The 23,158-nt window shown below is 33.7% G+C and overlaps 1 protein-coding gene across 2 annotated transcripts in view; it reads left to right on the top strand.

Moving 5' to 3' along the window:
• The window catches only part of LOC102810281 (death-associated protein kinase 1-like), a 44,909-nt gene extending 21,961 nt beyond the window's left edge, over positions 1–22,948 (top strand). For both annotated transcript variants that reach the window (XM_085495238.1, XM_085495239.1), the window contains exons 6-14: positions 526–639; positions 1,258–1,404; positions 3,361–3,465; positions 4,749–4,865; positions 5,284–5,580; positions 9,895–10,021; positions 10,132–10,295; positions 17,789–18,007; positions 19,010–22,948. In XM_085495238.1, coding sequence (XP_085351364.1) covers positions 526–639; positions 1,258–1,404; positions 3,361–3,465; positions 4,749–4,865; positions 5,284–5,580; positions 9,895–10,021; positions 10,132–10,295; positions 17,789–18,007; positions 19,010–20,299 — 2,580 coding nt within the window. In that variant the 3' untranslated portion in view covers positions 20,300–22,948. The remainder of the gene's footprint in view (positions 1–525; positions 640–1,257; positions 1,405–3,360; positions 3,466–4,748; positions 4,866–5,283; positions 5,581–9,894; positions 10,022–10,131; positions 10,296–17,788; positions 18,008–19,009) is intronic.
• Positions 22,949–23,158: the final 210 nt, after the last annotated feature.

Here is a 23,158-nt window from a genome sequence, read left to right as displayed (position 1 = left end):
CACTATACTTTGTAGTATCACCATATTTGTCACTATACTTTGTAATATCACATTATTTGTCACTATACTTTGTAGTATCACAATATTTGTTACTATACTTTGTAGTATCACCATATTTGTCACTATACTTTGTAATATCACATTATTTGTCACTATACTTTGTAGTATCACCATATTTGTCACTATACTTTGTAATATCACATTATTTGTCACTATACTTTGTAGTATCACCATATTTATCACTATACTTTGTAATATCACCATATTTGTTACTATACTTTGTAGTATCACCATATTTGTCACTATACTTTGTAGTATCACCATATTTGTTATTATACTTTGTAGTATCACCATATTTGTCACTATACTTTGTAGTATCACCATATTTGTCACTATACTTTGTAGTATCACCATATTTATCACTATACTTTGTAGTATCACCATATTTGTCACTATACTTTGTAGTATCACCATATTTGTCACTATACTTTGTAGTATCACCATATTTGTCACTATACTTTGTAGGTGCGAGTATCACCGTTATACACAGCTGCAAGAAGAGGAAGTCTACAGTGTTGTGAATTATTACTGGATAAAACGTTGAGAGACAGAAAGGCCAATGTTAATTTACTCAATGAGGTATATACTTGCATTAAATTCAAATTAGGGATGGATACCCACAAATTTCTATTATGGTTTGTATCATGAAATCAAAATAGTTAATAAATTACAATTGCTGCAGAATTGAGTTGAAACAATCAGTATCACTGTTTTTCAAACCATGGTGATGTCATCAGCATCTGACACCCTTTGCCTTATCAATTAGTAATACATGTGTCAACTCATCTTTATGGGTTTCTTAGCCAATACTGCGTTGCTAAAACTTTCTAAAACTCATTGCAATGTGAATAATCCACAAAAACATACTATAAATAAAACCATGTGTGTATTTATAAATGTATGTAAATCTATTTTAAATTCATTTTAAGAAGGCCTCTTGATGAGTCACCATTAATACCAGTAAGTCACAGTTTTGACTGGATCCTGACACCCACAATTTAGAGAGGCATCACTCTAGATACTGAGAAGTATATATTTTCATAATTTCTTTATCAAAATGTCTAGCACAATGAGATACATGTATAACCTTTGTGAGACTTGCAGTCATTTATGTAACTTGATATCATTAACACATGGATATATATGTGCCAAGCCACTATTACCGGTAATATTGTTACAATTGTTTGTTTTTTTCAGAATAATGAGAATGCATTGTTTGCAATTCTCAGATTTGATATCAGTGACAATGTTTCTCAAGTTGAAATACAGAAACAAAGAAATGAGGCAATGCAAATTGTTCAGTTACTCTTGGATGAGAATATTCGTATTGACTGTATAAATAAGGTGACTATTAGCTTAGACTGTCACTAATTTCACATTCATGCTTCATATTTGATGTGCATCTATTTTACCTGAGATCTAAATTACAACATAATTTGAGTGTGTTTTGCCTCACTATGTTGACAAAGGTTATAACGTATTATCCATCTCAAATATAGAATGTTGAACTGACCTGCACAGGTTATGTAAAATAATTCTGGCATCTAATAAGAACTTTTATAACCTTTCTGTCAATTACATCAATCATAATAACTTTTAAAATACTGGCTGTATACAGCTGCATTTATTTCCTGATTCAGTTCATGATGCTCAACAGCCACCATTTAAGTGCTAAAAATGCTTTACAATAAAGTATTTTTAGCACTTCAACATTGGATCTGGGTAATGCATGGATACCTTTCTTTAAGACTTGGTACATGCATTGAACATAAGGGAACATAAAAGAACCTTAATGTTTGATGCTTCTCATTCAAAATAGTTGATTACATTAAATGAGAGTGAGTAGTGTATTACTTGTGTCTACATCAATGAGAGTGAGTAGTGCATTACTTGTGTCTACATCAAAGAGAGTGAGTAGTGCATTACTGGTGTCCACATCAGACAAGAAGTCGAAAATATCACTTTTTACCAAAAATGACAAAAATATTCATGAAAATTAGAGAATTAAAGATATCATCACAAAATGAACAAACCTGAGAAAGGACCAAATGTAGTACCTAGATATGTAATATCAAAGCAATTGGACCTGCGTTTTTTTAACAAGAAGTCGAAAATATGACTTTTTACCAAAAATGACAAAAATATTCATGAAAATTAGAGAATTAAAGATATCATCAGGAAATGAACAAATCTGAAAGAGGTCCACATGTAGTACCTAGATATGTGATATAAAAGCAATCGAACTTGCGGTTTTTCACAAGAAGTCAAAAGTATCACATTTTACCAAGAATGACAAAAATATTCATCAAAATTAGAGAATTACAGATATCATCACAAAATGAACAAATCTGAGAGAGGTCACCCAAGGTACCTACATACCAAGTATCAAAGCATTTGGGCTAGCAGTTTTCAAGAAGAAGTCAAAAATAGCATTTTTGACCCAAAATGACAAAAATATTCGCTATAAATAAAACAATTGAAAATATCCACACGAAATGAACAAATCTGAAAGAGAACCGCCCAAGGTATCATTCTAGAAAGTTTCACAGCTTATACAGTTTGTGCTTTTTAAGAAGAAGTAAAAAATGTAAAGTTGACGACTACGGTGACGGCTGACAATCAGTAATACTATAAGCTAATAAAGTTTAAACATGAATGGTGAGAGCATCTCAGAGATACATTTGTATGACTCAGTAATTAATAGCAAAATGACCACCAGTCGGCTATTTTGAATTTGATCATCAATTTGTGCATTAAGGTTTCATGTCCAATGTATGTACCAAGTTTGAACAGAATTCATCCATACACAACTGAGATTCAATTCTGTAATGGCAGAATGGATTTTTAACATTATAATGACCCCCTCCCCCTCACCACATTTGGCCATCTTGAATCGGATTAAAGACTTAGTCCGAATAGAGACCCGGAATGCATTCACATTGCTTCACGGCTATACAATCATGTGACACCCTGATTATCTTTCTGTACATGACTTTCTCCGAAAGCTCTTTCGTTGCCATGTACATTCCTGTAAAAACCACATGAGAGATTCAATACAACTCTAGTTAATGTCAATTGCATTCAGTAATTAATAACAAAATGACCACCAGTCGACTATTTTGAATTTGATCAAAGAGATCCCATTCAACTCTAGTTAATTTCATCTGTGCCCTTACACAACTGGATCTAATATGCACAACATTTAATTTCTGTTGATCATTAATTGCACAATAAAGGACTTGTTCCTGACTTGATATCAAGATTACATGATATTGATAATTTGTTATCTTCTCTCTGAAGGATAAATCAACACCATTGAAACTCATCAAGTCAAAGTTTGGTCTAAGTAAAGACAAATCTGCATACTATAAGCACATTGAAGAGCTCATAGTGAAAGCTGAGAAAGTATGGTTACATTATTATTAATATTATTAAAATTAATATTATTGAGAACATAGACTTCTAATTAGATTGGGACCTAAAGATTGTTTCTGTACTTGGTATATGTAAAAGTCACAGTATTTATATTACAATGTGTAGTGGAGAGTGAGTAGTGGATTACTGGTGTCTACATCAATGAGAGTGAGTAGTGCATTACTAGTGTCTACATCAATGAGAGTGAGTAGTGGATTACTGGTGTCTACATCAAAGAGAGTGAGTAGTGCATTACTAGTGTCTACATCAATGAGAGTGAGTAGTGGATTACTGGTGTCTACATCAAAGGGAGTAAGTAGTGCCTTACTAGTGTCTACATCAATGAGAGTGAGTAGTGCATTACTGGTGTCTATATCAAAGAGAGTGAGTAGTGCATTACTGGTGTCTACATCAAAGAGAGTGAGTAGTGGATTACTGGTGTCTACATCAAAGAGAGTGAGTAGTGGATTACTGGTGTCTACATCAAAGAGAGTGAGTAGTGCATTACTGGTGTCTACATCAATGAGAGTAAGGAGTGCATTACTGGTGTCTACATGAATGAGAGTGAGTAGTGTATTACTGGTGTCTACATCAAAGAGAGTGAGTAGTGGATTACTGGTGTCTACATCAAAGAGAGTGAGTAGTGGATTACTGGTGTCTACATCAAAGGGAGTAAGTAGTGGATTACTGGTGTCTACATCAAAGAGAGTGAGTAGTGCATTACTGGTGTCTACATCAAAGAGAGTGAGTAGTGGATTACTGGTGTCTACATCAAAGAGAGTGAGTAGTGGATTACTGGTGTCTACATCAAAGAGAGTGAGTAGTGCATTACTGGTGTCTATATCAAAGAGAGTGAGTAGTGCATTACTGGTGTCTACATCAAAGAAAGTGAGTAGTGGATTACTGGTGTCTACATCAAAGAGAGTGAGTAGTGGATTACTGGTGTCTACATCAAAGAGAGTGAGTAGTGCATTACTGGTGTCTACATCAATGAGAGTAAGGAGTGCATTACTGGTGTCTACATGAATGAGAGTGAGTAGTGTATTACTGGTGTCTACATGAATGAGAGTGAGTAGTGGATTACTGGTGTCTACATCAATGAGAGTGAGTAGTGGATTACTGGTGTCTACATCAAATAGATTGAGTAGTGCATTACTGGTGTCTACATCAAAGAAATTGAGTAATGAGTTACTGTGGGATTAGTGATTTTTTTTTATAATAAGCCTGTAATTTATATGACTTGTTTATTTATTCATATATTTGTATTTCCATAGCAACGGGAATATCATGAATTAATGATAGAAGAAGGCATTTTGCCAGACATTGGTAAACTGTTTGTGTGTGGTCATGGTGGTGTTGGTAAGACAACACTTAAAGATGCATTACAACGGGTAAGTTTATTTGACATTCTTATTAATTGTTAAGTGTAAACTACAATATAAATTTTTATGATACATTGGAACACTATGTTTTGTTGACAGTGAATGCAGCAGCGTTATATATCACTTGATAGAATCCCATCACATGTAAAACATTTTTGATCTTTGACTAAATTATTACTACAAGCAGGAATGTATAATGATGATCACAAGAATACTGCAAAGTATGATCTTAGGCAGTACAGGATGGCACTTATCATCTGCAATCTTTTCTTTTCTTTGTTCATAGCATTGCTCTGATAATAAGGAATAATACAAAGTAACATGTAACTGGAAGTTACTTATCATATAAGTATGTACAAATTTTTGCATTGAAATATGCATTTGAATATGTCTAGAATTAATTGTTTACATTGTCTCTGTGTTACAGGATTGGATCCAGGCTAAAATCACTTCTCGATTCAAAGAGAGATGTCCCGATCCTGGTAAAGATGACTACACACCAACGGCAGGCATTGATGTGCAGTCTATTAAACTGCCAGATGGCACTAAATTCAGTGTTTGGGACTATGCTGGACAGGCTGAGTTTTATGTGACGCATACGATGTTTCTCGATGCCAGCACTGCTACCTTTATTGTTGTCTACAAAATAGCAGATTACCGAATGTCAGAGGAGGGAATAAAATTCATGAAACCAAGTGAAATATATGAAGAACAAAAAAAAAAGGTACAATGTGTTAAATTTGACATGAGTTAATATCTTGAAAGAATATTGTTAATTTTGTTAGCTCTGCTGTCATCAAATAGGTCATCGTAAGCGTATTGTCTGTCAACATTTCTAATTTTGACATCATCCTAAAAACTACTAGCCAATTACATATTGATACTTGATATGTGGGTAGCTTGTAGGACCTCTGTCAGGTTTTTTCATTTTGTGAAGATATCTTCATTTCTGTATTTTTTGGTAAAAATTTCACTTTCATATGTATGTACAGTCTGTGGGTTAACCTCTGTGAGATTTGTAACAAGATGATAACAATTGTAATTGCCATAGCAACAATATTTTCCGTGTGTCTGTGTGTCCATGCATGCGTCCGGACTGGACCAATCACAATCGAACTTCACACATACATGATATTATACATATACACATCAATTGTTTCACGATCTGATTCAAGATGGCCGAATGGCGGCCATTTTTGTTCTAAAAATCATCAAAATCAAGCATTTCTCGGCTGTTCACAAATGGATTTTGTTCAAACTTGGTATATACGTTGGACATTATAGGACCTTGATGCGCATTATTTTTTTCCAGATAAGATTCAAAATGGGCGTCTGGCTGCCATTTTGTTTTAATAAATGTGGTTCTAGTGCCATATCTCTCTGACTTGCTGTGACTGATTATGATCAACATCATGTCATAGATATACAGATTTATTGGTTTGACGATCCTATTAAAAATGGCCAAATAGTGGTCATTTTTGTGCTCAAAAATCATTAAATATCAAACATTTCTGGCATTTATGGATGGATTTTGTTCAAACTTGGTACATACATTAGACATAACGAGTTCCTGATGCACGTTATTTTATTTTTTAGATCGGATTCAGAATGGCTGACTAGTGGCCATTTTGTTTTAATGAATGGGCTTCTAGAGCCTTATGTCTGACATGCTTTGACTGACTATGTTAAAATTTTATAAATTCATAATACATGTACTCAAAATGGCTGATTTTGTTTAAATTAATGCTGTTCCAATATCTCTCAATACTCGTTTGACGATCAGATATGTCAATCATTTAAATGTTAAACAACCATCATAATCATATTCCTGACATATATATTCCAGCTATATTACTATAAACAAAACTATATATCTTAAATTTGATAACTAACGGGAACTGTGCCATGCATGGCTTGTATTTTAATGAATGCAGTTTCAGAGCCATACCATCTCCTATATGCCTTGTCTGATCTTGTTCAAACTTTATTTTATATCATACATCATGTCACACATTTATTCATTTCACACTCTGATTCAAGATGTCTGAATGGTGGCCATTATTGTGCCCAACTGGCCAAGTGGTAGCCATTTTATTTTAATGAATGCAGTTCCAGAGCCATACCATCTCCTATATGCCTTGTCTGATCTTGTTCAAACTTTTTTTTATATCATACATCATGTCACACATTTATTCATTTCACACTCTGATTCAAGATGGCTGAATGATGGCCATTATTGTGCCCAACTGGCCAAGTGGTAGCCATTTTATTTTAATGAATGCAGTTCCAGAGCCATACCATCTCCTATATGCCTTGTCTGATCTTGTTCAAACTTTATTTTATATCATACATCATGTCACACATTTATTCATTTCACACTCTGATTCAAGATGTCTGAATGGTGGCCATTATTGTGCCCAACTGGCCAAGTGGTAGCCATTTTATTTTAATGAATGCAGTTCCAGAGCCATACCATCTCCTATATGCCTTGTCTGATCTTGTTCAAACTTTTTTTTATATCATACATCATGTCACACATTTATTCATTTCACACTCTGATTCAAGATGGCTGAATGATGGCCATTATTGTGCCCAACTGGCCAAGTGGTAGCCATTTTATTTTAATGAATGCAGTTCCAGAGCCATACCATCTCCTATATGCCTTGTCTGATCTTGTTCAAACTTTTTTTTATATCATACATCATGTCACACATTTATTCATTTCACACTCTGATTCAAGATGACTGAATGGTGGCCATTATTGTGCCCAACTGGCCAACTGCTAGCTATTTTATTTTATTTTAATGAATGCAGTTCCAGAGCCATACCATCTCCTGTATGTCTTGTCTGATCTTGTTCAAACTTTATTTTATATCATACATCATGTCACACATTTATTCATTTCACACTCTGATTCAAGATGACTGAATGGTGGCCATTATTGTGCCCAACTGGCCAAGTGGTAGCCATTTTATTTTAATGAATGCAGTTCCAGAGCCATACCATCTCCTGTATGTCTTGTCTGATCTTGTTCAAACTTTATTTATATATCATACATCATGTCACACATTTATTCATTTCACACTCTGATTCAAGATGACTGAATGGTGGCCATTATTGTGCCCAACTGGCCAAGTGGTAGCCATTTTATTTTAATGAATGCAGTTCCAGAGCCATACCATCTCCTATATGCCTTGTCTGATCTTGTTCAAACTTTATTTTATATCATACATCATGTCACACATTTATTCATTTCACACTCTGATTCAAGATGTCTGAATGGTGGCCATTATTGTGCCCAACTGGTAGCCATTTTATTTTAATGAATGCAGTTCCAGAGCCATACCATCTCCTATATGCCTTGTCTGATCTTGTTCAAACTTTATTTTATATCATACATCATGTCACACATTTATTCATTTCACACTCTGATTCAAGATGTCTGAATGGTGGCCATTATTGTGCCCAACTGGCCAAGTGGTAGCCATTTTATTTTAATGAATGCAGTTCCAGAGCCATACCATCTCCTATATGCCTTGTCTGATCTTGTTCAAACTTTTTTTTATATCATACATCATGTCACACATTTATTCATTTCACACTCTGATTCAAGATGACTGAATGGTGGCCATTATTGTGCCCAACTGGCCAACTGCTAGCTATTTTATTTTATTTTAATGAATGCAGTTCCAGAGCCATACCATCTCCTGTATGCCTTGTCTGATCTTGTTCAAACTTTATTTATATATCATACATCATGTCACACATTTATTCATTTCACACTCTGATTCAAGATGACTGAATGGTGGCCATTATTGTGCCCAACTGGCCAAGTGGTAGCCATTTTATTTTAATGAATGCAGTTCCAGAGCCATACCATCTCCTGTATGTCTTGTCTGATCTTGTTCAAACTTTATTTATATATCATACATCATGTCACACATTTATTCATTTCACACTCTGATTCAAGATGACTGAATGGTGGCCATTATTGTGCCCAACTGGCCAAGTGGTAGCCATTTTATTTTAATGAATGCAGTTCCAGAGCCATACCATCTCCTGTATGTCTTGTCTGATCTTGTTCAAACTTTATTTATATATCATACATCATGTCACACATTTATTCATTTCACACTCTGATTCAAGATGACTGAATGGTGGCCATTATTGTGCCCAACTGGCCAAGTGGTAGCCATTTTATTTTAATGAATGCAGTTCCAGAGCCATACCATCTCCTGTATGTCTTGTCTGATCTTGTTCAAACTTTATTTTATATCATACATCATGTCACACATTTATTCATTTCACACTCTGATTCAAGATGACTGAATGGTGGCCATTATTGTGCCCAACTGGCCAAGTGGTAGCCATTTTATTTTAATGAATGCAGTTCCAGAGCCATACCATCTCCTATATGCCTTGTCTGATCTTGTTCAAACTTTGTTTATATATCATACATCATGTCACATCATTCATTCTTGATCTAATTTTCACATTTCTATGAAACTTAGTAAATAGATCCTCTGTTTTGGATTGAGATTCATGCATATTAATGACTAGTACCTGATTCGCACAATAATTAGCCACATTTTCGGCTTTTCCCACCAATATCTCAAGTAATTGATTATCTCAAGTAACTGATTATCTCATATCAATGAAACTTTGTACATAGATGCTCTGGGACAATTCAAAGACCTGATTAGTTTTGGTAAAAAATCATGCACAATAACTCCCTGATTTGCATAATATTTAGCAAATTTTCAGCTTCTCCATAATACCTGAAGAACCATTCATTGCATTTCAATGTAGTACGTAAGTGTTCAGAGAGAATGTGCATAGCTTCTAAGTTTTGAAATCTTCATATCAAATTATCTAATTTGCATAATTTAATTACCTATATTTCAATAAGATTTGCTATATTGAAGGCATCGAACAAGAAATATGATTAAAACAACAGATTTAATATTGTATCATATATCATATTTTGATCATAATAATAATATGCACAACTTGTATCTTGTGCACTGTTGTTTTACAGGTTGAGTATTGGCTTCGGTTTATCAGATCTACAAATGCTGGTAGAAAGTCTGAAGATGAAGATAAAAGACCACATGTAATACTAGTTGCTAGTAGAGCTGATTGGGCCAAGGAATTTCCAAATGAAGGTACATTTAGTCTCATTAACATAAAGTAAATAATATATGGTTAGTTTTGAGGTCACATGATGGTCATATAAATGTCATGTGATCACATTTTGACTCGTTTTCATTTCCAGCCAAGCAAGTTGCTCAGACTATCCATGATGAGGTTCAAGAAACTTTCAAAGATGATCTAAAGATCTTGGATGATGTCTTTGTAATTAACTGTCATAATTCACAGTGTTCTGATATGGAAAGACTGAGAAAGATATTGAAAGAAAGGAAAGCTGCAGTATTGAAGGTGTGCCATACGCTGTGCCACTGTGGATATCTTCATCACCGGAACTACAACTATTTCTGTGTCTCATATATCATCATATTTAACATCAATGTTGATATGTGTTGCAAAGCTTTCAGTGTCTCGTATATCATCATATTTAACATCAATGTTGATATGTGTTGAATAGCTTTCAGTGCCTCATATATCATCTTATTTAACATCAATGTTGATATGTGTTGAATAGCTTTCAGTGTCTCATATATCATCATATTTAACATCAATGTTGATATGTGTTGAATAGCTTTCGGTGTCTCATATATCATCATATTTAACATCAATGTTGATATGTGTTGAATAGCTTTCGGTGTCTCATATATCATCTTATTTAACATCAATGTTGATATGTGTTGAATAGCTTTCAGTGTCTCATATATCATCATATTTAACATCAATGTTGATGTGTGTTGAATAGCTTTCAGTGTCTCATATATCATATTTAACATCAATGTTGATATGTGTTGAATAGCTTTCAGTGTCTCATATATCATCTTATTTAACATCAATGTTGATATGTGTTGAATAGCTTTCAGTGTCTCATATATCATCATATTTAACATCAATGTTGATATGTGTTGAATAGTTTTCAGTGTCTCATATATCATCATATTTAACATCAATGTTGATATGTGTTGAATAGCTTTCAGTGTCTCATATATCATCATATTTAACATCAATGTTGATATGTGTTGAATAGCTTTCAGTGTCTCATATATCATCATATTTAACATCAATGTTGATATGTGTTGAATAGCTTTCAGTGTCTCATATATCATATTTAACATCAATGTTGATATGTGTTGAATAGCTTTCAGTGTCTCATATATCATCATATTTAACATCAATGTTGATATGTGTTGAATAGCTTTCAGTGTCTCATATATCATCTTATTTAACATCAATGTTGATATGTGTTGAATAGTTTTCAGTGTCTCATATATCATCTCATTTAACATCAATGTTGATATGTGTTGAATAGCTTTCAGTGTCTCATATATCATCATATTTAACATCAATGTTGATATGTGTTGAATAGTTTTCAGTGTCTCATATATCATCTTATTTAACATCAATGTTGATATGTGTTGAAACTATTTCTGTGTTTCATATATCATCTTATTTAACATCAATGTTGATATGTGTTGAATAGCTTTCAGTGTCTCATATATCATCTTATTTAACATCAATGTTGATATGTGTTGAATAGCTTTCAGTGTCTCATATATCATCATATTTAACATCAATGTTGATATGTGTTGAATAGCTTTCAGTGTCTCATATATCATCATATTTAACATCAATGTTGATATGTGTTGAATAGCTTTCAGTGTCTCATATATCATCTCATTTAACATCAATGTTGATATGTGTTGAATAGCTTTCAGTGTCTCATATATCATCATATTTAACATCAATGTTGATATGTGTTGAATAGCTTTCAGTGTCTCATATATCATCATATTTAACATCAATGTTGATATGTGTTGAATAGCTTTCGGTGTCTCATATATCATCATATTTAACATCAATGTTGATATGTGTTGAATAGTTTTCAGTGTCTCATATATCATCTTATTTAACATCAATGTTGATATGTGTTGAAACTATTTCTGTGTTTCATATATCATCTTATTTAACATCAATGTTGATATGTGTTGAATAGCTTTCAGTGTCTCATATATCATCATATTTAACATCAATGTTGATATGTGTTGAATAGCTTTCAGTGTCTCATATATCATCTCATTTAACATCAATGTTGATATGTGTTGAATAGCTTTCAGTGTCTCATATATCATCTTATTTAACATCAATGTTGATATGTGTTGAATAGCTTTCAGTGTCTCATATATCATCATATTTAACATCAATGTTGATATGTGTTGAATAGCTTTCAGTGTCTCATATATCATCATATTTAACATCAATGTTGATATGTGTTGAATAGCTTTCAGTGTCTCATATATCATCTTATTTAACATCAATGTTGATATGTGTTGAATAGTTTTCAGTGTCTCATATATCTTATTTAACATCAATGTTGATATGTGTTGAATAGCTTTCAGTGTCTCATATATCATCTTATTTAACATCAATGTTGATATGTGTTGAATAGCTTTCAGTGTCTCATATATCATCTTATTTAACATCAATGTTGATATGTGTTGAATAGCTTTCAGTGTCTCATATATCATCTTATTTAACATCAATGTTGATATGTGTTGAATAGCTTTCAGTGTCTCATATATCATCATATTTAACATCAATGTTGATATGTGTTGAATAGCTTTCAGTGTCTCATATATCATCTTATTTAACATCAATGTTGATATGTGTTGAATAGCTTTCAGTGTCTCATATATCATCATATTTAACATCAATGTTGATATGTGTTGAATAGCTTTCAGTGTCTCGTATATCATCATATTTAACATCAATGTTGATATGTGTTGAATAGCTTTCAGTGTCTCATATATCATCTTATTTAACATCAATGTTGATATGTGTTGAATAGCTTTCAGTGTCTCATATATCATCTTATTTAACATCAATGTTGATATGTGTTGAATAGCTTTCAGTGTCTCATATATCATCTCATTTAACATCAATGTTGATATGTGTTGAATAGCTTTCAGTGTCTCATATATCATCTTATTTAACATCAATGTTGATATGTGTTGAATAGCTTTCAGTGTCTCATATATCATCATATTTAACATCAATGTTGATATGTGTTGAATAGCTTTCAGTGTCTCATATATCTTATTTAACATCAATGTTGATATGTGTTGAATAGCTTTCAGTGTCTCATATATCATCATATTTAACATCAATGTTGATATGTGTTGAATAGCTTTCAGTGTCTCATATATCATCATATTTAACATCAATGTTGATATGTGTTGAATAGCTTTCAGTGTCTCGTATATCATCATATTTAACATCAATGTTGATATGTGTTGAATAGCTTTCAGTGTCTCATATATCATCATATTTAACATCAATGTTGATATGTGTTGAATAGCTTTCAGTGTCTCATATATCATCATATTTAACATCAATGTTGATATGTGTTGAATAGCTTTCAGTGTCTCATATATCATCTTATTTAACATCAATGTTGATATGTGTTGAATAGCTTTCAGTGTCTCATATATCATCATATTTAACATCAATGTTGATATGTGTTGAATAGCTTTCAGTGTCTCATATATCATCATATTTAACATCAATGTTGATATGTGTTGAATAGCTTTCAGTGTCTCATATATCATCTTATTTAACATCAATGTTGATATGTGTTGAATAGCTTTCAGCAGTGTCTCATATATCATCATATTTAACATCAATGTTGATATGTGTTGAATAGCTTTCAGTGTCTCATATATCATCATATTTAACATCAATGTTGATATGTGTTGAATAGCTTTCAGTGTCTCATATATCATCATATTTAACATCAATGTTGATATGTGTTGAATAGCTTTCAGTGTCTCATATATCATCATATTTAACATCAATGTTGATATGTGTTGAATAGCTTTCAGTGTCTCATATATCATCATATTTAACATCAATGTTGATATGTGTTGAATAGCTTTCGGTGTCTCATATATCATCATATTTAACATCAATGTTGATATGTGTTGAATAGCTTTCGGTGTCTCATATATCATCATATTTAACATCAATGTTGATATGTGTTGAATAGCTTTCAGTGTCTCATATATCATATTTAACATCAATGTTGATATGTGTTGAATAGCTTTCAGTGTCTCATATATCATATTTAACATCAATGTTGATATTTGTTGAATAGCTTTCAGTGTCTCATATATCATATTTAACATCAATGTTGATATGTGTTGAATAGCTTTCAGTGTCTCATATATCATCTTATTTAACATCAATGTTGATATGTGTTGAATAGTTTTCAGTGTCTCATATATCATCATATTTAACATCAATGTTGATATGTGTTGAATAGCTTTCAGTGTCTCATATATCATCATATTTAACATCAATGTTGATATGTGTTGAATAGCTTTCGGTGTCTCATATATCATCATATTTAACATCAATGTTGATATGTGTTGAATAGCTTTCAGTGTCTCATATATCATATTTAACATCAATGTTGATATGTGTTGAATAGCTTTCAGTGTCTCATATATCATCTTATTTAACATCAATGTTGATATGTGTTGAATAGTTTTCAGTGTCTCATATATCATCATATTTAACATCAATGTTGATATGTGTTGAATAGCTTTCAGTGTCTCATATATCATCTTATTTAACATCAATGTTGATATGTGTTGAATAGCTTTTAGTGCCTCATATATCATCTTATTTAACATCAATGTTGATATGTGTTGAATAGCTTTCAGTGTCTCATATATCATCATATTTAACATCAATGTTGATATGTGTTGAATAGCTTTCAGTGTCTCATATATCATCATATTTAACATCAATGTTGATATGTGTTGAATAGCTTTCAGTGTCTCATATATCATCTCATTTAACATCAATGTTGATATGTGTTGAATAGCTTTCAGTGTCTCATATATCATCTTATTTAACATCAATGTTGATATGTGTTGAATAGCTTTCGGTGTCTCATATATCATCATATTTAACATCAATGTTGATATGTGTTGAATAGTTTTCAGTGTCTCATATATCATATTTAACATCAATGTTGATATGTGTTGAATAGCTTTCAGTGTCTCATATATCATCATATTTAACATCAATGTTGATATGTGTTGAATAGTTTTCAGTGTCTCATATATCATATTTAACATCAATGTTGATATGTGTTGAATAGCTTTCAGTGTCTCATATATCATCATATTTAACATCAATGTTGATATGTGTTGAATAGCTTTCAGTGTCTCATATATCATCTTATTTAACATCAATGTTGATATGTGTTGAATAGCTTTCGGTGTCTCATATATCATCATATTTAACATCAATGTTGATATGTGTTGAATAGCTTTCAGTGTCTCATATATCATATTTAACATCAATGTTGATATGTGTTGAATAGCTTTCAGTGTCTCATATATCATCATATTTAACATCAATGTTGATATGTGTTGAATAGCTTTCAGTGTCTCATATATCATCATATTTAACATCAATGTTGATATGTGTTGAATAGTTTTCAGTGTCTCATATATCATATTTAACATCAATGTTGATATGTGTTGAATAGCTTTCAGTGTCTCATATATCATCTTATTTAACATCAATGTTGATATGTGTTGAATAGTTTTCAGTGTCTCATTTATCATATTTAACATCAATGTTGATATGTGTTGAATAGCTTTCAGTGTCTCATATATCATCATATTTAACATCAATGTTGATATGTGTTGAATAGCTTTCAGTGTCTCATATATCATCTTATTTAACATCAATGTTGATATGTGTTGAATAGCTTTCGGTGTCTCATATATCATCATATTTAACATCAATGTTGATATGTGTTGAATAGCTTTCAGTGTCTCATATATCATATTTAACATCAATGTTGATATGTGTTGAATAGCTTTCAGTGTCTCATATATCATCTCATTTAACATCAATGTTGATATGTGTTGAATAGCTTTCAGTGTCTCGTATATCATCTTATTTAACATCAATGTTGATATGTGTTGAATAGCTTTCAGTGTCTCATATATCATCATATTTAACATCAATGTTGATATGTGTTGAATAGCTTTCAGTGTCTCATATATCATCATATTTAACATCAATGTTGATATGTGTTGAATAGCTTTCAGTGTCTCATATATCTTATTTAACATCAATGTTGATATGTGTTGAATAGCTTTCAGTGTCTCATATATCATCTTATTTAACATCAATGTTGATATGTGTTGAATAGCTTTCGGTGTCTCATATATCATCATATTTAACATCAATGTTGATATGTGTTGAATAGCTTTCAGTGTCTCATATATCATATTTAACATCAATGTTGATATGTGTTGAATAGCTTTCAGTGTCTCATATATCATCATATTTAACATCAATGTTGATATGTGTTGAATAGCTTTCAGTGCCTCATATATCATCTCATTTAACATCAATGTTGATATGTGTTGAATAGCTTTCAGTGTCTCATATATCATCATATTTAACATCAATGTTGATATGTGTTGAATAGTTTTCAGTGTCTCATATATCATATTTAACATCAATGTTGATATGTGTTGAATAGCTTTCAGTGTCTCATATATCATCTTATTTAACATCAATGTTGATATGTGTTGAATAGCTTTCAGTGTCTCATATATCATCATATTTAACATCAATGTTGATATGTGTTGAATAGCTTTCAGTGTCTCATATATCATCTTATTTAACATCAATGTTGATATGTGTTGAATAGCTTTCAGTGTCTCATATATCATCTTATTTAACATCAATGTTGATATGTGTTGAATAGCTTTCAGTGTCTCATATATCATCTTATTTAACATCAATGTTGATATGTGTTGAATAGCTTTCAGTGTCTCATATATCATCTTATTTAACATCAATGTTGATATGTGTTGAATAGCTTTCAGTGTCTCATATATCATCTTATTTAACATCAATGTTGATATGTGTTGAATAGCTTTCAGTGTCTCATATATCATCTTATTTAACATCAATGTTGATATGTGTTGAATAGTTTTCGGTGTCTCATATATCATCTTATTTAACATCAATGTTGATATGTGTTGAATAGCTTTCAGTGTCTCATATATCATCATATTTAACATCAATGTTGATATGTGTTGAATAGCTTTCAGTGTCTCATATATCATCATATTTAACATCAATGTTGATGTGTTTTGCTAACAATGTTGATATTTACGTTGATTTCTGTGTCTCGTACACCAACCTCATTGGTGCATGATATGCTTGTTTTAAGCTATCTGTGTGCTATCAAATATCAACAACCATTCTGGCCACTGCAGAAAAATATTTCCCAAATACAAACTGTTCAATGATACTAGATATATATGTAAACTGCTTGTCATGAAACTATATGTACTAATAATATTTAAACAAAGTTACTTTTATATTGGATTATTTCTATTCACTTTGCCAGTTGTGTTTGTTTTTACTTTAATCCTTTCAATATTTAAAAGTCTTGGAAACTATTTTGATATGGACACAACTGTTTGTTCTAACTAAATGATAGATATTATAAACATTTAGTAGTTTATGTTTCCATGGTAACCTGCATGTTCTGAAGGAAAGTCTAACAATCGATTATAAGATGTTTTCACTTTGTTTGAATGGTATCTTCTCTATTCAAATTGATGTTACTTTCTAAATTTTCCTGGCAATGTATTTTGGAATATTACAATTATGTTGCAAGGGAAGTTTTCATGATTTTTTAACAACCACTGTAATTCTATTGTAATTATCTATTCTAACACCCGTAGAACAAGAGACCTATGCCAAATATTTGCAGCAGAATCTTGAAGTCCAAGGATACGTGGCTTAATAAGAACCTAGATGACCATGGCAGTGGGGCACAAAGTGAACAATTTCCTGTGATGCGTTGGGATGATTATTACAAATTTGTCAAGAAATATATTGCCCCAAAAATTGAAGAGGAATTTCTTAAGAAAGCCACAAATTATTTACATGATATTGGCGAGGTGAGTGTGTATACTGTTGTGTTAAAAGAAGGGAATCTGTTCTGAAAGACAAGAACATTTTTTGATCAAGTTGTTTCCAGAAATCATTTTGAGTGCACATTTTGAGTCTGAAATTTGGGACTGCATTTGTGTCTGTCTGCTCACATTACCCTCACTGTGGTCCTTAAGACAGGAAGTCACACTAATTTTTGTAGCAGTGAATATTTTACTTATAACTGTAATCTTGAGACTCCCTAACAGCGAAATTTCAAATTATTACCGGGTAGTCCCTGTTCGGACAAAGTCTGAAAACTGGGACTTATAATTCAGTCTCCATGCGTTCGTCATATTTCAGAATCCTTTTGACTGATTCCATTCATTCTTTGCATGTGCCTACTTTATGGGGGACATATGCACATGCAGTGGTTTAGGGATTCGATTCAAAATGGCCGACTGGCAGCCATCTTGTTTTTTGAAAATGTCGAATTTTGGACATGCTCTGTCAGTTTTCACTCAAACTTGGTACATAGGTTATACATGTTAGTATACATGTCCATAACAATTTCTTTTGCGATTGGATCAAAGATGGCGGACTGGCAGGCATCTTGTTTTTTTTAAATGTGGTATCTTGGACATGCTTCATCAGTTTTCATTCAAATTTCTGTCACCCATGTATCATTTTCATAGATAATTAGCATGTCATTAATGGATACATGTACATGTCAATTCAATTTGCAATTTGATCAAATATGGCCGACTGGTGGCCACCTTGTTTGTTTAAAATGTGATAACTTGGTCATGCTTTCACTTGTGATCTAAATAATCTGTTGTATACACCACTTGGGATTCAAGTTTTAAGGACATGCTGGCGACAACCCCTCCACTTTAATATGACGAGCACAATGAGAACTTTCAAAAATTTAACAGCGACTGTGTCATTTTGAATGACTTGTTATTATATAATATTTGATGTACTAGTATTGTTGCCTAAATTGACAGATTTAATTTTTTTCATTTACACAGGTGTTATATGTTAGAAATCTTGGTTCTTCTGGATCTACAAAAAGACAAGACATCGTTGTGCTGAAACCACAATGGTTGTGTAATAGGATATTTGGACCAATGTTAGCTACAGATATATTTTTACAGTTTGCCAAGAAATTCACAAAAAAGAAAATATATCCACGAAAGGACATTGATGAAGTTCTTGGTGAAAATGCTGATTGTGACTTACTCATTGAACTTTTGAAAGACTTTGAGCTTCTTTTCTTGAATCCAGGAAGTCCAGAAGAATCTTACATCATCCCAGGCCTTCTGATTGAAGACATGCCAGAGGGACAATGGGAACGGAGTGCATCCATGAAGAGATACTTTGGAAGAAGGATACGATGTAAGAGCAAAAAAGATGGGTTTTCTCCAGGATTATTTCCAAGATTACAAACCCGTATTTATCAAGAGTTGACACAACATGGACGACCACCGAGTGGTATTTGGAGAAATGGGATTAAATTCAGCTATGGTATTGAAGGGTTACTTTACATGGCAAACGATGCAATTAACATAATTGTGCGTGGACGGGATGATAGTGAGATTGGAGAATGTTATGAAGTACTTGAGATGGTAACAAGAGATATCTATGATGTGCTTGATGTATCCTGTCCTGGTGTTGATGTAGAGATGTGTATTCTGAGTGCCTTATCACTGCATGACCACTGTAAACCAGAACTTGTACATGCATATCCATTATCAAAGATCCTTGAAGCAGAGAAACTAAAAATTAAAGTTTATGATGAGGAATTTGGCAAAGAAGAAGAAATCACAACATTACTTTGTCCTGGTTTTGACAGGACAGTTCTGAATGAAATGGGAGAGCAAACTGATGTGAAATGGATGCTGCATCCTTCAAGAAAGAAGTTTGTAGATCTTCTTGAAGTGAAGCATCCTGTTGGATGGGATCACAGGAACATGGCACAGTTCATGGATATTGATTATGAGAAGGTCATGGCCCTACAGGAACATGCAAATAACTCAAATAAAAGAGTTACTGATTTGATTCTTGATGCTTGGTCTGAAAATTGGGCCCAAAAAAAGAGGAAGTTTGGTAACTCTACGAATGTGAAAGGAAACAACAAATACCATGTCATTTTCTTTGAAAGTAGTTTTCAAAATTTGAAAGCAATCTTTCAGATTGATGAACTTGCATATCGGGACGATGTAAAGGCTGTGATTGAGGGAATGTTTAGACGTCTTGAAATTAGCCCAGGAGACCCAGCTTCTGATTCAGAAGAAGACTCTGATGCATATGAAGAATGAATCAAGTATAAAGTTACATACATTTCTCTTTTTGAATCATTATATGCAGAGTCATGCAGATTTGCAAAGGGTAGTGCTTTCTGACTTGATGGGCACCAGGTTGATGTGGTCTGGATATATAGTTGATGGCCACATGTGATGGCAGGTGTGTGATGTGGTGTAGTCTGGATATGCAACTGATGGCCACGTTCTGACTTGGTGTGGACTGGATATGGAGTTGATAACCATATGTGATGGCAGGACTTTCTGACTTGATGGGCACCAGGTTGATGTGGTCTGGATATATAGTTGATGGTCACATGGGATGGCAGGTGTGTGATGTGGTGTAGTCTGGATATGCAACTGATGGCCACTTCCTGACTTGATGTGGACTGGATATGGAGTTGATAACCACATGTGATGGCAGAACTTTCTGACTTGATGGGCACCAGGTTGATGTGGTCTGGATATATAGTTGATGGTCACATGTGTTGGCAGGTGTGTGATGTGGTGTAGTCTGGATATGCAACTGATGGCCACTTCCTGACTTGGTGTGGACTGGATATGGAGTTGATAACCACATGTGATGGCAGGACTTTCTGACTTGATGGGCACCAGGTTGATGTGGTCTGGATATATAGTTGATGGTCACATGTGATGGCAGGTGTGTGATGTGGTGTAGTCTGGATATGCAACTGATGGCCACTTCCTGACTTGGTGTGGACTGGATATGGAGTTGATAACCACATGTGATGGCAGGACTTTCTGACTTGATGGGCACCAGGTTGATGTGGTCTGGATATATAGTTGATGGTCACATGGGATGGCAGGTGTGTGATGTGGTGTAGTCTGGATATGCAACTGATGGCCACTTCCTGACTTGGTGTGGATTGGATATGGAGTTGATAACCACATGTGATGGCAGGACTTTCTGACTTGATGGGCACCAGGTTGATGTGGTCTGGATATATAGTTGATGGTCACATGTGATGGCAGGTGTGTGATGTGGTGTAGTCTGGATATGCAACTGATGGCCACTTCCTGACTTGGTGTGGACTGGATATGGAGTTGATAACCACATGTGATGGCAGGACTTTCTGACTTGATGGGCACCAGGTTGATGTGGTCTGGATATATAGTTGATGGTCACATGGGATGGCAGGTGTGTGATGTGGTGTAGTCTGGATATGCAACTGATGGCCACTTCCTGACTTGGTGTGGACTGGATATGGAGTTGATAACCACATGTGATGGCAGGACTTTCTGACTTGATGGGCACCAGGTTGATGTGGTCTGGATATAGAGTTGATGGCCACATGTGATGGCAGGTGTGTGATGTGGTGTAGTCTGGATATGCAACTGATGGCCACTTCCTGACTTGGTGTGGACTGGATATGGAGTTGATAACCACATGTGATGGCAGGACTTTCTGACTTGATGGGCACCAGGTTGATGTGGTCTGGATATAGAGTTGATGGCCACATGTGATGGCAGGTGTGTGATGTGGTGTAGTCTGGATATGCAACTGATGGCCACTTCCTGACTTGGTGTGGACTGGATATGGAGTTGATAACCACATGTGATGGCAGGACTTTCTGACTTGATGGGCACCAGGTTGATGTGGTCTGGATATAGAGTTGATGGCCACATGTGTTGGCAGGTGTGTGATGTGGTGTAGTTTGGATATGCAACTGATGGCCTCATGTGACAAATTTTCTGATTGGATGTGGTCTGGATGATAGCATGTGATGGTAGGACATTTGTCTTGATGTGAACTGGATATGGAGTTGATGACCACATTTCTCAGCAGGACTTTCTGACTCGATGTGGACTGGATATGGAGGAGATAACCACATGTGATGGCAGGACTTTCTGACTTGATGGGGACTGGACATGGAGTTGATAACCACATGTGATGGCAGGGCTTTCTGACTTGATGTGGACTGGATATGGAGTAGATAACTACATGTGATGACAGGACTTTCTGACTTGGTGTGGACTGGATATGGAGTAGACGGCTACATGCCATATGTGATGGTGTGATTTTCTGACTTGGTGTGGACTGAATGACTGTTTCTGTCCTTGGATGTTGAAACTAACATTCCAGTTATGTCTAATCTATCATTTGAGTTGATAGTAGTTGTCATGTACAATATTCCTATGTGGCCAATGTCAGTTGAACACTAAAAATTAATGACTGGTCTGTGTTTATCACTGGATTTTAAGACTGAGAAACTCTAGAATTTGTTCCATACAATGTAAATTGACAATTTTTCATTTTTTTCAAGACTTTATTTGGTATCTGATGGGAAATTAATTAATTAATTAATTTCAAATGTACAACTCACTAATTATGTAACACTTTTGGAACAGCTGTGAAAAATGTCCTACCCAATATTGTAAAATACTTATCTGGAATTATTTTTTTCTCGAATAGACCTTTTGGGTGTTTTGCATGGAATTTATTTTCACTGGTTTTTGACGAGTTGAATGTATCATTCCTTTAGCGAAAATAGCGAAAATTAATTCCAAGCAAAAATAAAGTGCAGGGTATTCCACAGTATGTCATATACTGCCCCGCCCTCCCCTCCAAAAAAACAGCTGTGTTTTTACTTTTGTGTATTTACATTTTATACTCAGAATAAATTCCATATTTTTGCTGCAGACTGATACATATGTTATGTGTTCACTCATATAAATATATTGACTTAAAATTAAAAATACAGTAAAGGGTGATGGTTGTATTGAATTTCCTGTAAATATTATTATTTTACATGATGTCATATTGAACAGGATGTGACATGTTGACAACCACCCTTTAAATCCAACCATAAAACAAGTAACCCACCATGTGTGACAAGCAAGTTACACTGTAGTCAT

Source organism: Saccoglossus kowalevskii, chromosome 21 (genome assembly GCF_978046115.1).
Source record: "Saccoglossus kowalevskii chromosome 21, keSacKowa6.1, whole genome shotgun sequence".
In the NCBI taxonomy this organism is placed as follows: domain Eukaryota; kingdom Metazoa; phylum Hemichordata; class Enteropneusta; family Harrimaniidae; genus Saccoglossus; species Saccoglossus kowalevskii.
The sequence above is the reverse complement of the archived record's forward strand: the minus strand, read 5'-3'. Positions and strand labels throughout refer to the sequence as shown.